General features: G+C 48.7%; 1 protein-coding gene and 1 pseudogene across 1 annotated transcript; one reads left to right on the top strand and one right to left on the bottom strand.

The window, feature by feature from the left end:
* Window positions 1-11436: 11436 nt before the first annotated feature.
* LOC137359690 (histone H2A-like) lies at window positions 11437-12068 on the top strand (annotated as a pseudogene).
* Window positions 12069-13269: 1201 nt separating this feature from the next.
* On the bottom strand, window positions 13270-13536 carry LOC137359694 (histone H4 type VIII-like). Its single transcript, XM_068025474.1, has one exon. The coding sequence runs from the start codon at window positions 13534-13536 to the stop codon at window positions 13270-13272; it is 267 nt and encodes an 88-aa protein (XP_067881575.1).
* Window positions 13537-14335: the final 799 nt, after the last annotated feature.

The raw sequence follows: 14335 nt of genomic DNA, 5'->3' as shown, positions 1-14335 counted from the left end.
TAAAAGATGCAAAACTGCACGACGTGTTCAGCAAACCTGCAGACGGAGTGCAGCGTAGATAGACATGGTCAAGATTGGACGGGTCTGCCCATTCCAGGATTGACTTCCTGTTTGTGGCCCATGCCGTCACGGTCGGATCCATTGACGTCAAGCCGGTGTTCTTGTCCAACCACTGCCTTGAAATGGCCGACTGTCACTTACAGGACGACTAGCGGGTCGGCAGAGGGACGTGGAAGCTCAATGCTACACTGCTAACCCCAGAGAACGTTGAGGAACTTAAAAGGGATTACAAAGGTTGGAGAACCGTGAAACCCCTCCTGAGTCTCCAGTTCACAGGTGGGACGCGATCAAGGAGAACATCAAGAGGTTCTTTCTCCTCAAAAGGTGTTCAGAGGGCGAGAGAGAGACAGAGGGAAATGTCCTGACTCCAGAAAAGTATGCAAAATCTGCTCCGGCTACAGTCGATGGGGGTTGAGGTCAAGGAGGACCTCCAAGAGGTGAAGAGAAAGCAGGCCTCGCTCTTTGCCACGGAGACCTCCAATATCATCTTCCGGTCCAGAGTCCACCCCATTGAGCAGGATGAGATGTGCTTGCATTACTTCTTCCAAAAGGTACACAGAGAGAGCTCTGTTATCAGCAGCCAGAAGGAAGAAGATGGCTCGGTAACATCTTCGCAGTCCGACATACTAAGGATCAGCAAATCCTTTTATGCTGGGCTGTATGACGCAAAGCCCACAGACAGAAGAGCCTCCCAGTCCTTCCTGTCAACTATCACAGAGGTCTTAGATGACAGCAGGAGGGGGAGACTGGACAAGCCGCTAACTCGGGATGAGCTGACAAAGGCCGTCAAGTCCTTCGAGACGAATAAAACTCCCGGAAGCGATGGCTTACCGGTTGAGCTGTATTGTGTCCTGTGGGACTGGGTTTGCCTGGACCAGCTAGAAGTATATGAGAGTATGCTCCTGGCCGGCAGCATGTCAGAATCCATGAGGAAAGGCATCATCACCCTCATTGACAAGCGGAACGGGGAGAGGGCAGAAATTGGAAATTGGCAGTCCATCTCACTGCTTAATGTTGACGACAAGATTCTGTCCAAAGTCATAGCCAGTCGAATCAAGTCTGCTCTGGAGTTGGTGATCCACCCTGATCAGACCTGTACTGCACCTGGCAGGAAGCTCTCCGATAGTCTCGCACTACTCAGGGATACAATCGCCTATGTACAGGACAGGAGGGTGGACACCTGCCTCATCAGCCTGGACCAGGAGAAGGTTTTTGACAGAATATCACACACATACATGATGGACGTGTTTCCAAAATGGCGTTTGCGGAGGGAATCTGCAATTGGATCAAACTGCCCGACACAAACATCAGTGGCGCAGTCTCAATCAATTGGTGGGAATCGGAAAGTTTCCCGATCCAATCTGGAGTCAGACAGGGCTGTCCTCTCTCCCCTGTCTTGTTTGTTTGCTGTATTGAACCATTTGCTGAGACTATTAGGAAGAATGTGAGCAGAAGAGGGGTGACAATTCCAGGCACAGGAGGCACTCAGGTTAAAACCTCCCTCTACATGGATGACGTCACGGTCTTCTGCTCGGACCCGCTGTCTGTGTGCAGACTGATGATCATCTGCGACCAGTTGAAACTGACCTCGGGAGCCAAAGTTAACCACGGCAAGAGAGAGGCCATGTTCTTTGGGAACAGGGCTGACCGATCCCTTGTCCCCTTCACCGTCAGCTCAGACTACCTGAAGGTGCTGGGAATATGGTTCAGAAGGGCCGGGGTGTGCACCAAAGTCTGGGAAGAGCGAGCAGCCAAGGTACAACACAAGCTGAGCATGTGGGAGAAGCGATCTCTCTCCAATGTGGGTAAGAACCTGGTCATCAGGTGCAAGGCGCTCACGTTGTTGCTGTTCATGGCGCAGGTCTGGCCCATACCCCACTCCGGCGCAGTGGCGGTCGCCCGAGCCATTTTCCGCTTCATCTGGGGATCCAAAATGGACCGGGTCCGGAGGGACACGATGCTCAAACCTCTGGATAAGGGTGGGAAAAATGTACCCAACATCACCCTCATCCTGATGACGACCTTCGTGTGTGGCTGCATCAAGCTGTGTGCAGACGCAAACTCCAAGTGTCACCACGTGCTGAGGTTCTATCTGTCCCCGGTGTTGCGAAGCCTTGTCACATTGCCACGGAATGCTCCATCCAGTTGGACTGTGCCGTTCCACCTATCCTTCGTCGAGCAGTTTCTGCGGAAAAACACCTTTGACCACCGGTCCATCAGCCAGTGGTCTGCACAGAATGTCCTCAAGGCCCTACAGGAAAAGGAGATGGCGGATCCTCTTCCCCAAGCAGACCACCGAAGTCATTTGGCGGAATGCCTCATCACCAGAACCTTCAAACAAGCACCAAGATGAAGCTTGGCTGGTGGTGAGAAGAGCCCTCCCAGTCAGATCCTTCCTGCACACCCGAAGTCTCGCCCCCTCTGCACAACACCCTCGAGGTGACTGTGGTGGGGAAGAGATGGTTGCCCACCTCCTTCTGGAATGTGTCTTTGCAAAGCAGGTGTGGAAAGAGATGCAGTGGTTTTTGTCGAACTTCATCTCAAGCACCTCTGTAACACAGGAGTCTGTGCTCTCCGGGCTGTTCCCAGGGACGCACACTGAGATAAACATCAACTGCTGCTGGAGGACTATCAATTCGGTGAAAGACACCCGTTGTTCTGCCCGAAACTTGCTGGTCTTCCAGCACAAAGAGATGTCCACGACCGAATGTTGCAGACTGGCACATTTCAAGGTCCAAGACTATGTGCTGAGGGACGCACTAAAGCTTGGGGCAGCCGCAGCAAATGTTCAATGGGAAAAGACCACTGTGTAAGGTCCCCCCACCAAGTTGAACGGATGGGCTGGGTCGATGGAAAACCCCTTGAAATGTATCAGGAAAATTTTCGTTTGCTGTAAAATGTATATGGCATGGAAAATGAAATGGAAGGGTTGTGAGGCAGCTCACTCCTGCAATGAAGGAAATTGACCTCCTTTGCACTGTTTGTAATTTTCGACTTGGTGCTGTTTAGAACTGTTTTGTCATGTACTTTTTACAGATTTTTATGAATAATGCATATTTTGGAAATAATAAAAAAAAGTCCAGTAACAATTTAAAAACCTGTTTCCATATTCCACTTTTACTGTCACAAATTCCGGGCGCTATTTCACAAGCAGATTTAATTTGTCAATTGTTGTCAACTGTTCGAACTGGCGGTAAACAACTCTATTCAGCAATCTATAATGGGACAAGTAACTCAAACTCCGTGTGGAACAAAGAACGAAGAACAAAGAAAATTACAGAACAGGAACAGGCCCTTTGGCCCTCCAAGCCTGCGCCGATCCAGATCCTCTTTCTTAACATGTCGCCTATTTTCTAAGGGTCTGTATCTCTTTGCTTCCTGCCCATTCATGTATCTGTCTAGATACGTCTTAAAAGACGCTATCGTGCCCGCGTCTACCACCTCCGCTGGCAACGCGTTCCAGGCACCCACCACCCTCTGCATAAAGAACTTTCCACGCATATCCCCCCTAAACTTTTCCCCTCTCACTTTGAACTCGTGACCCCGAGTAATTGAATCCCCCACTCTGGGAAAAAGCTTCTTGCTATCCACCCTGTCTATACCTGTCACGATTTTGTACACCTCAATCAGGTCCCCCCTCAACCTCCGTCTTTCTAATGAAAATAATCCTAATCTACTCAACCTCTCTTCATAGCTAGCGCCCTCCATACCAGGCAACATCCTGGTGAACCTCCTCTGCATCCTCTCCAAAGCACCTACGTCCTTGGGAAGTAATAAATTATGGACAATTGGTAATTCCCCTTCACACAGGCTTCAGGGAGACAGTGAGAAGTCACTGAAATAGTTGCTTAAACATTTTAAATAGTTGCCATTCCTGTTACAAATGTTTTGAAATTAGACAGTAATCAGCCCTTTCACAGAGACTGTGGGTGGCTCTGAAAAGAGCCTTTGGCTTATTAGATGACATTTTGGCCGCTTTACTTTTTCTGGAAGCTCTGAGCGCTGGTTTTTTTGGGCAGCAGCACGGCCTGGATATTAGCCAGCACCCCGCCCTGTGCAATGGTCACCCCTCCCAGCAGCTTGTTGAGCTCCGCGTTGTTGCGGACGGCCAGCTGCAGGTGTCTGGGGATGATGCGGGTCTTCTTGTTGTTCCGGGCCGCGTTACCGGCCAACTCGAGGATTTCAGTGGTTAGATACCCGAGCACAGCAGCGAGCACCCACAGGCTCAGCATAGTTGCCCTTTCTCAGGAGCCTGTGTACACGGCCCACTGGGAACTCCAGTCCAGCCCGGGAGGAGCGAGACTTGGCCTTGGACTGAGCTTTCCCGCTGGTCTTCCCTCTTCCTGACTTTTTTTATTTCCAAAATATACTTTATTCATAAAAATCTGTAAGAAAATACAATACAGAACAGTTCCAAACATCATCGAGTCAGACAATACAAAGAGTGCAAAGGAGATCAGTTTCCTTCAATACAGGAGTGAATTGCCTCACAACCCTTCCATTTCATTTTACGTACCATGTACATTTTACAGCAAACAAATATTTTCCCGATGAAGTTCGAGGGGTTTTCTATGGATCCAGCCCCTCAGTTCAGCTTGGTGGGGGGACCTTACACAGTGGTGTTTCCCCATTGAGCCTTTGCTGCGGCTTCCCCAAGCTTTAGTACGTCCCTCAGCACGTAGTCTTGGACCTTGGAATGTGCCAGTCTGCAACATTCGGTCGTGGACAACTCTTTGTGCTGGAAGACCAGCAAGTTTCGGGGGGCAGACCAAATTGATAGTCCTCCAGCAGCAGTTGATGTTTATCTCTGTGTATGTCCCTGGGAACAGCCAATACAGCACAGACTCCTGTGTTACAGAGCTGCTTGGGATGAACCTCGACAAAAACCACTGCATCTCTTTTCACACCTGCTTTGCAAAGACACATTCCAGAAGGAGGTGGGCAACCGTCTCTTCCCCACCGCAGCCACCTCAAGGGCATTGTGCGGAGGGTGTGAGACTTCGGGCGTGCAGGAAGGATCTGACGGGGAGGGCTCTTCTCACCACCAGCCAAGCTACACCTTGGTGCTTGTTTGAAAGTTCTGGTGATGAGGCATTCTGTCTAATGACTTTGGCAGTCTGCTTGGGGAACCATCCAACAGGATCCACCATCTCCTTTTCCCGTAGGGCCTTGTGGACATTCCGTGCAGACCACTGCCTGATGGGTTGGTGGTCAAAGGTGTTTTTCTGCAGAAATTTTCCCACGAAGGATAGGTGGTACGGCACGGCCCAACTGGATGGAGCGTTCCGCGGCAATGTGACGAAGTCCATCCTTCTCAACATCGGGTACAGATAGAACCTCAGCACATAGTGACACTTGGTGTTTGCGTACTGGGGATCTACACACAGCTCGATGCAGCCGCACACGATGGTAGTCATCAGGATGAGGGCAATGTTGGGTACATTTTTCCCGCCCTTATCCAGAGGTTTGAACATCGTGTCCCTCCGGAACCGGTCCATTTTGCATCCCCAGATGAAGTGGAAAATGACTTGGGTGACCACCAGAGCGCAGGAGTGGGGTATGGGCGAGACCTGCGCCACATACAGCAACAACGTGAACACCTCGCATCTGATGACCAGGTTCTTACCCATATTAGAGAGAGATCGCTGCTCCCACATGCTCAGCTTATGTTGTACCCTGGCTACTCACTCCTCCCAGGTTTTGGTGCACGCCCCGGCCCTTCCGAACCATATCCCCAGCATCTTCAGGTACTGTGACCTAATGGTGAAGGGGACAAAGAATTGGTCAGCCCAGTTCCCAAAGAACATGGCCTCGCTCTTGCCGTGGTTAACTCTGGCCCCTGAGGCCAGTTCGAACTGGTTGCAGATGCACACAGACAGCGGGTCCAAGCAGAAGACGACAACGTCATCCATGTACAGGGAGGTTTTAACCTGAGTGGCTCTGCTGCCTGGATTGTCACCCCTCTTATGTTCACATCCTTCCTAATATACTCAGCAAAGGGTTCAAACAGCAAACAAACAAGACCGGGGAGAGAGGACAGCCCTGTCTGACTCCAGATTGGATCGGAAAACTTTCTGATTCCCACCCATTGATTGAGACAGCGCTACTGATATTTGTGAAGTGCAGTTCGATCCAATTGCAGATTCCCTCCCCAAACCCCATTTTGGAAAGCACATCCATCATGAAGGTGTGCGATATCCTGTCACAAGCCTTCTCCTGGTCCAGGCTGATGAGGCAGGTGTACACCCTCCTGTCCCGTACATAGGCGATCGTATCCCTGAGTTACGCGAGACTATCAGAGATCTTCCTGCCGGGTACAGTACAGGTCTGATCAGGGTGAATCACCAACCCCAGAGCAGACTTGACTCGACTGGCTATGACTTTGGACAGCATCTTGTAGTCAAAATTAAGTAGTGAGATGGGCTGCCAATTTCAGATTCCTGCCCTCTCCCCCTTCCGCTTGGAGATGAGGGTGATGATGCCTTTCCTCATGGATTCTGACATGCTGCCGGCCAGGAGCATACTCTCGTATACTTCCAGCAGGTCTGGGCCGATCCAGTCCCACAGGGCCGAATACAACTCAACCGGTAAGGCATTGCTTCCGGGAGTTTTACTCGTCTCAAAGGACTTGTCAGCCTTTGTCAGCTTGTCCAGAGTTAGCGGCATGTCCAGTCTCTCCCTCATGCTATCATCTAAGACAGCTGTGATAGATCACAGGAAGCTCTGCTGTCTGTGCGCTTCGCGTCAGACAGCCCAGCAATAAAGGATTTGCTAATTCTTAGTATGTCGGACTGCGAAGACGTTACCGAGCCATCCTCTTCCTTCAGGCTTCTGATGAAGCTGTGTGAAGCTTTTGGAAGAGGTAGTGCAAACACATCTCATCCTGTTCGATGGAGTGGACTCTGGACCGGCAGATGATTTTGGAGGCCTCTGTGGCAAAGAGTGAGGCCTCCTGACTCTTCACCACATGGAGGTCCTCCTTGACCTCGACCTCAATCGTCTGAAACACAGGCTAAGTGCCAGATGCTGAAAGGTTTTTTTTTTTAGATTAGAGATACAGCACTGAAACAGGCCCTTCGGCCCACCGAGTCTGTGCCGAACATCAACCACCCATTTATACTAATCCTACACTAATCCCATATTCCTACCAAACATCCCCACCTGTCCCTATATTTCCCTACCACCTACCTATACTAGCGACAATTTATAATGGCCAATTTACCTACCAACCTGCAAGTCTTTTGGCTTGTGGGAGTAAACCAGAGCACCCGGAGAAAACCCACGCAGACACAGGGAGAACTTGCAAACTCCACACAGGCAGTACCCGGTATCGAACCCGGGTCCCTGGAGCTGTGAGGCTGCGGTGCTAACCACTGCGCCACTGTATAGGTTGATTACTGCACGCACAGTATCTCAGCCTGAGTCATCTAAAGGAACCTAACACACAAATAGTAGCACTGAGAGATTGTGAAAGAGTCCAAAACTTAGAGTACCAGACACTGACAGACACAATCTGAAAACTACACACACATGGATATAGAATTGGCTAACTCACAGGAAACAGAGAGTGGGGATAAATGGGGCATTTTCAGATTGGAAAACTGTAACTAATGGAGTGTCACAGGGATCAGTGCTGGTGCCTCAACTATTTATGGCCTATATTAATAATTGCATGAAGGCACTGAGTGTTTTGTTGCCAAATTTATGGACGGTACAAAGATAGGTAGGAAAGCAAGTTGTGAGGAGGCCACAAAGTGTCTTCAAAGAGATATAGATGGGTTAAGTCAGTGGGCAAAAATTTGGCAGATGGGGTATAATACGGGAAAATGTGAGATTGTCTACTTTGGCAGGAAGAATAGAAAAGCAGAATATTACTTGCATCAGAGAGACTGCAGAATGCTGCTGCACCGAGGGATCTGGGTGTCCAGGTACATGAATTACAAAAACGTTAGCATGCAGCTAAGGCAAGTAATTAGGAAGGCAAATGGAATGTTGGCATTTTTAGCAAGGGGAATGGAGTATAAAAGTAGGGAAGTTTTGCTATAACTGTGCAGGGCATTACTGACATCCCAACTAAAGGACTCCACACAGTTTTGGTCTCCTTATTTAAGGAGTGGTACACATGCATTGGAATCAGTTCAGAGAAAGTTCACTGGGCTGATTCCTGGGATGTTGGATTGTCTTTAGTTTCGAGATACAGCACTAAAACAGGCCCTTCGGCCCACCGAGTCTGTGCCAACCATCAACCACCCATTTATACTAATCCTGCACTAATTCCACATTCCTACCACATCCCCCCCTGTCCCTATATTTCCCTACCACCTACCTCTACTCGGGGCAATTTTTATAACGGCCAATTTACCTATCAACCTGCAAGTCTTTGGCATGTGGGAGGAAACCGGAGCACCCGGAGGAAACCCACGCAGACACAGGGAGAACTTGCAAACCCCACACAGGCAGTACCCAGAATTGAACCCGGGTCGCTGGAGCTGTGAGGCTGCAGTGCTAACCATGGCGCCACTGTGCTGCCCTATTGTCGATGGCTGCCCTTGATGAGACAATGCTCGCTAGGGATGAGCAGTGATCACATCGTCCAGTGGTTCGCCATGGATCTTGATATAGAGGGGCAGTGTCGGGGAGCAGGCTGGCAGAGGACCTTTGTCTTCCAGACATTTAGCTTAAGGCCAATTCTTTCATATGCCTCGATGAATGCATCGATCAGGGTTTGAAGCTTGGTCACTGGGTGTGCGCACCCGCAGGCGTTGTCAGCGTATTGCAGCTAGATGACAGATGTTGGAATGGCCTTGCTTCTGGACTGGAGGCAAAGACAGTTCAATAGTTTCCAACTCGTACTATAGAGTAGATCGACTGACACAACAGCTGGTGGGCTGAAAGAACGCTGGAACTACAAAAACTTGCTGAAAGCCACGACATATGTGGCTTCTTCGGCACTGTCAAGATCATTCACGGCCCAAGTATCTAAGGACCTACCCCACTGAGAGCAAAGAATGGAGTGACACTGATCAAGGACAGAGAGGCAGTCAGCACTCATTGGAAGGAGCACTTTGAATATCTCCTCAATTGCGATGCCGTCTTTGATGTGAGTGCCCTTGACTATATTCCACAGCATGCTACCCACCATGACGTCAGCACAATCCCAGACTGACAGAGATTGACAGCTAAAAAAAAAATAAGGCCACCGGCATAGATGGAATTCCCACCAAAATTCGAAAATACAGCAGAGAAGCACTCTTGACACAAATACATCGTCTCATGTCTCTCATGTGGAAGGAAGAGAGCATGTCAGGGATTTCCGAGATGCCGTAATTGTGACCATCTTCAAAAAAGGTGACAAACCCGACCGTAGTAACTACAGAGGGGCAGCCCTGCTGTCCGTCACAGGGAAGGTCATCACAAGAGTCCTTCTCAACCGCCTCCTCCCCATGGCTGAAGAGCTCCTACTGGAATCACAATGTGGATTCTGTCAATCAAGAGGCACAGTGAACATACTCTTCACAGCAAGACATTCCCAAGCAAAATGTACGGAGCAGCAGCAACCTTTCTACATGGCCTTCTCTGACCTGACAAAGGCCTTCAACTCTCCAAACTGGGAGGGATTATGGAACATCTTCTTCAAATTTGGCTGCCCGGAGAAATTCGGCACCATCGTCTGCCGACTGCATGACATGTAATCATTGGCAACGACCTACCACTGACCTAATCCCAATGCAAACTGGGCTCAAGCAAGGCTGTGTCATCGCACCAACGCTCTTTTCCATCTTCCTCCCTGCAACATTCCACCTCATCTCCTCACACTCAAACACAGTACCAGAGACTGACAGATACAGAATGGATGTCACACTCACAGTACCAGAGTCTGTAATATACAGAATGAATCCCGACTGCACCAGAGACTGAGAGCTACCGAATTACACAACACGCTCAAACACAGGATCAGAGAAAAAAGAAATGAAATTAATTGCACGCTCACATGCAATAGCAGAGACACAAGGACACAGAATCAGCCAATATGTGTCTTCCCAACAACAGCCAGGACATTTCCAGGGAGCTTTACATAAGAAGCGGCTCTTTCAACAGAAACTGGGGTTGGAGACAGTCTTTGGGAAATATACTTCCTGATTGCAGGAAGGGTGTTTGTGATTGGTTGCAAATGTTTAATCTGATTGGATGGCGAAAGAGACCAATTAGAAAATTACAATATGAAACCTTTGTGACATCACTGCCAGTCACCCAATCACAATCTTTATTTCCCCCATCCCTCATTAGCATAGAGCTGTGGGATTGTCTATTTAATCCACACTCGGAAGGGGTTTGGTTTATTTCTGAGTCTGAAATTGAAACTGAAGATGGTTGAGGAGAAGAAGAAAGCAGCTCCTAAGAAGGGCGCCAAGAAAACCTTAAATAAACCGTCAGCAAAGGGCGGCAAGAAGCGGAGAAAATCGAGGAAGGAGAGTTACTCCATCTACATCTACAAAGTGATGAAGCAGGTTCACCCCGACACCGGCATCTCCTCCAAGGCCATGAGCATCATGAACTCGTTTGTGAACGATATTTTCGAGCGCATCGCGGGTGAGGCTTCCCGCCTGGCCCATTACAACAAGCGCAGCACCATCAGCTCCCGGGAGATCCAGACCGCCGTGCGCCTGCTGCTGCCCGGGGAGCTGGCCAAGCACGCCGTGTCGGAAGGGACAAAGGCGGTGACCAAGTACACCAGCTCCAAGTAAAACTGCACAATGGACTGAAAAACATCCCAAACACAACGGCTCTTTTAAGAGCCACCCACAATCTCTCTGAAAAAGCTGCATCCGAACATCTCTATTAAATCACTAAGATAATGTATAATATAATAACGATCCCACTACTGTGTTTGTGTCTTCTGTCCCATGAACCCATAATGCGCTCATTCGCCTTTCCTTTTTTGCTTAAAGCTGTTATTTTTTTTGCACAGCCCCTGAATGACCGCTTTAACAGCTGCTTTCAGCGGGAAGAGTCAGACCTCCGTTCCTTTACTCTATTCCTGAAATGTGAACTGATTCATCATTTTATCAACAGCAACTCTCCGCAGTGGAACAGCCCGGAATGGGATCATTATAGAGCAGATTAAGGGCAGTTTGAGGATTCGATCCGGCTCCCTCTTTTCAGAGAAGGACACTGGGCTCTGATCGAAGATAAACTGAACGTTTCGCTTCAGGGAAATGCTGTGAACAGGGATTTAGTACCGCCCGGGACAGTTTGAAAGCGATTGTGCGAAGATCCACAATTTAAACAACATTTAAAACCCACGTCTCTGATTGGTGATGAAAGGAGTTGAATAAAAGAAAATAAAGAGAAGTGATTTTAAATCTTTGACGAAGGATGACATTTATTTTAATCCGCTCCTTTCCGAAAATGAAATTGGCGGGCTTTTTGAAATTGACAAATTCTGATTCTGAGGTTGTGGTGGGTAAATCCCGTCCTCTTCTGTTGTCAGTGACCTGATTGGTGATGAATATAGGCAAATAAGGTGAATTAAGTACCGACTAATGAGGAGAGTTTTCAGTCTATAAGTAAAGTAAATGCTGTGGAAAATATCCATTCTTCGTGAAAGAATTTGTGAAAATATCTGGAAGAGGAAAGACTGGCGGCAAAGCTCGGGCCAAGGCCAAGTCTCGCTCCTCCCGGGCTGGACTGCAGTTCCCGGTGGGCCGTGTTCACAGGCTCCTGAGAAAGGATAACTATGCTGAGCGTGTGGGTGCCAGAGCCCCAGTCTATCTGGCTGCTGTGCTCGAGTATCTGACCGCTGAAATCCTCGAACTCGCCGGTAACGCGGCCGGGACAACAAGAAGAGCCGCATCATCCCCAGACACCTGCAGCTGGCCGTCCGCAACGACGAGGAGCTCAACAAGCTGCTGGGAGGGGTGACCATCGCTCAGGGCGGGGTGCTGCCGAATATCCAGGCCGTGCTGTTGCCCAAGAAAACCAGCGCTCAGAGCTCCCAGAAAAAGTAAAGCGGCCAAAATGTCACCTAATAAACCAAAGGCTCTTTTCAGAGCCACCCACAGTCTCTGTGAAAGGGCTGATTACTGTCTGATTCCAGAATGTCAGTAACAGGACCGAATCAGATTTACAATGTTTAAGCAACTAATTCAGTGACTTCTCACTGTCCCCCGAAACCCTGTCCAATTTATTACTTCCACACCGAATTTGAGTTATTTGTCCCGTTACATTTTGCCGGCAGTTACAGATGAGTAACCAACAATATTACAGATTAAAGCTGTTCGTAAAATATGGACATAACCATCCAAAATCTTGTTTTTTATTCCGCTTTTATCAGCACAATTTCCTGGCGCTATTTTACGAACAGCTTTAAAATGGTGCCAGGAATTTGCTGATAAAAGCGGAATATAAATGTTTTTTAATGGTCACACATGTATATATATATATATATATATATAAAACGATCAGCTTCAGATAGATTTTCCAGTAATCGCTTCTTTCCGATACTGAAATTGGCGGCTTTTTCGAATTCAAACTTCGTCAGGTCGACAATTTAAGCCAATGATTTGCTGCATTTTCCAATTCGAAGCTCTGCGATTGGTTAAGACATACGAATGGGAAGAGGGTGACCAATCAGAAGTGGGCTCGGGCTCAAACTGTGGAAATTCCAGGTCCCTGAATGATTGAGCTGAAACTGATCAGTTTCACAAACCCTGTCAGTTTCAGTGCAGGAAACACCGTCTCGGGAGAAATAACATCACAAGTGGGTCTGGTTCCAGTGACCGATTCAATGGCTGCTGCAAAACTCCCGGATTCTCTCATTGCATCGAAATCATTTTGAAATTCTATGAAAACAATGAGTGATTCTGGAGGAGTAATGTGGCTTTTCACTGAGGGCATGTGTCGACTGGGGAAATAACTAACTGGAGAGTCTCGGGCACTGTTTACACAGCACGTTTACAAAATCAAATCCACTGCACATCCTTGCTACAACTGAAATATCAAACTCGGGGATTCCAGTTTTGTATCCCGAACACAGCAGATTGATTGAACTGTTCTGAACAGCCTATCCCAGCTCCCATTTCCAGGTCACTGCTTTCTCTGTGAGGTGGTGGGTGGCTCTTAGAAGAGCCTTTGTTTTGCGTTTGCTGGAAAGGGTCAAGTTGTTCAACCGCCGAATCCATAGAGCGTGCGGCCCTGCCGTTTCAGAGCCTACACCACATCCATGGCAGTGACCGTCTTGGGCTTGGCGTGCTCAGTGTAGGTGACCGCATCCCTGATCACATTCTCCAGGAAACCTTTCAACACCCCGCGAGTCTCCTCATAGATCAAACCCAAGATCCGCTTGACCCTGCCACGGCGAGCCAGGCGGAGGATTGCTGGTTTGGTGATGCCCTGGATATTATCACGAAGCACTTTGCGGTGCCGCTTTGCTCCGCCTTTGCCCAGTCCTTTCCCTCCTTTACCTCTGCCAGACATGATGATTCTTCACTCAGATCACTGCAGTACATGAGTAACAGAATCCTTCAGGATCCTTTGTATACAGACCCCCTGGACCTGGCTGAGAAAGGCAGAGTGAGAGCAGGGAGTGGAGGAGACAGAGTGAGGATTAAACAGAGAGCGAGAGGGAGGAGACACCCAGAGTGACAGACAGAGAGAGAACGGTTCCGAAGAAGGGTCACTGACCCGAAACGTTAACTCTGCTTCTCTTTCCACAGATGCTGCCAGACCTGCTGAGTGAATCCAGCATTTCTTGTTTTGGTTGAGAGAGAACGGCCCCTCATCTTTCAGATCCACCTCCAGTTTCCTCCGGGCTGCCAATTTCAAACCCTTTATTAACAGTAGAACCGAAACCCAGCTCTCCACACAAACCCTTCCAGACTCGGCATTCGTAGTCAAAGCCTTCCAGAAAGCCGGAGCTTTTAAATATGGTCCCGCTACAATTAACACTCAGTAATGTTCCCACCGAAACACAATCCATTCGATACTAAGAAACCTCCTCAGTAACATCACCATTTCCACACACATCCGCTTCCAGCAGTTTACAAACACCTTATTGCAGCTGTTTGGGGAATCTCCTGTGTTAAGATTGGAGTTGGAAAGCGGCCTTTACCCGGCAGTGTTATCGGCTCACAGTGAACCTGCCGACTGGTCGACTCAGCCATGGCCACAATTTCTATTATGAAGATTGCACCTTCACAGTCTACATCTAAATCTTCATGCAGTAAATGTGACAGTGCGTCAGCGATAGCATTCTCCTTTGAACTACGATATTCAA

The sequence above is a fragment of the Heterodontus francisci genome, unplaced genomic scaffold (assembly GCF_036365525.1).
Source record: "Heterodontus francisci isolate sHetFra1 unplaced genomic scaffold, sHetFra1.hap1 HAP1_SCAFFOLD_121, whole genome shotgun sequence".
NCBI classification, from domain to species: Eukaryota; Metazoa; Chordata; class Chondrichthyes; order Heterodontiformes; family Heterodontidae; genus Heterodontus; species Heterodontus francisci.
This window is presented reverse-complemented; position numbering and strand designations above follow the sequence as displayed.

Excerpts from the sequence above, each read along its gene's own strand:
- LOC137359694 (XM_068025474.1), bottom strand. The coding sequence starts at position 13,536 with ATGTCTGGCAGAGGTAAAGGAGGGAAAGGACTGGGCAAAGGCGGAGCA.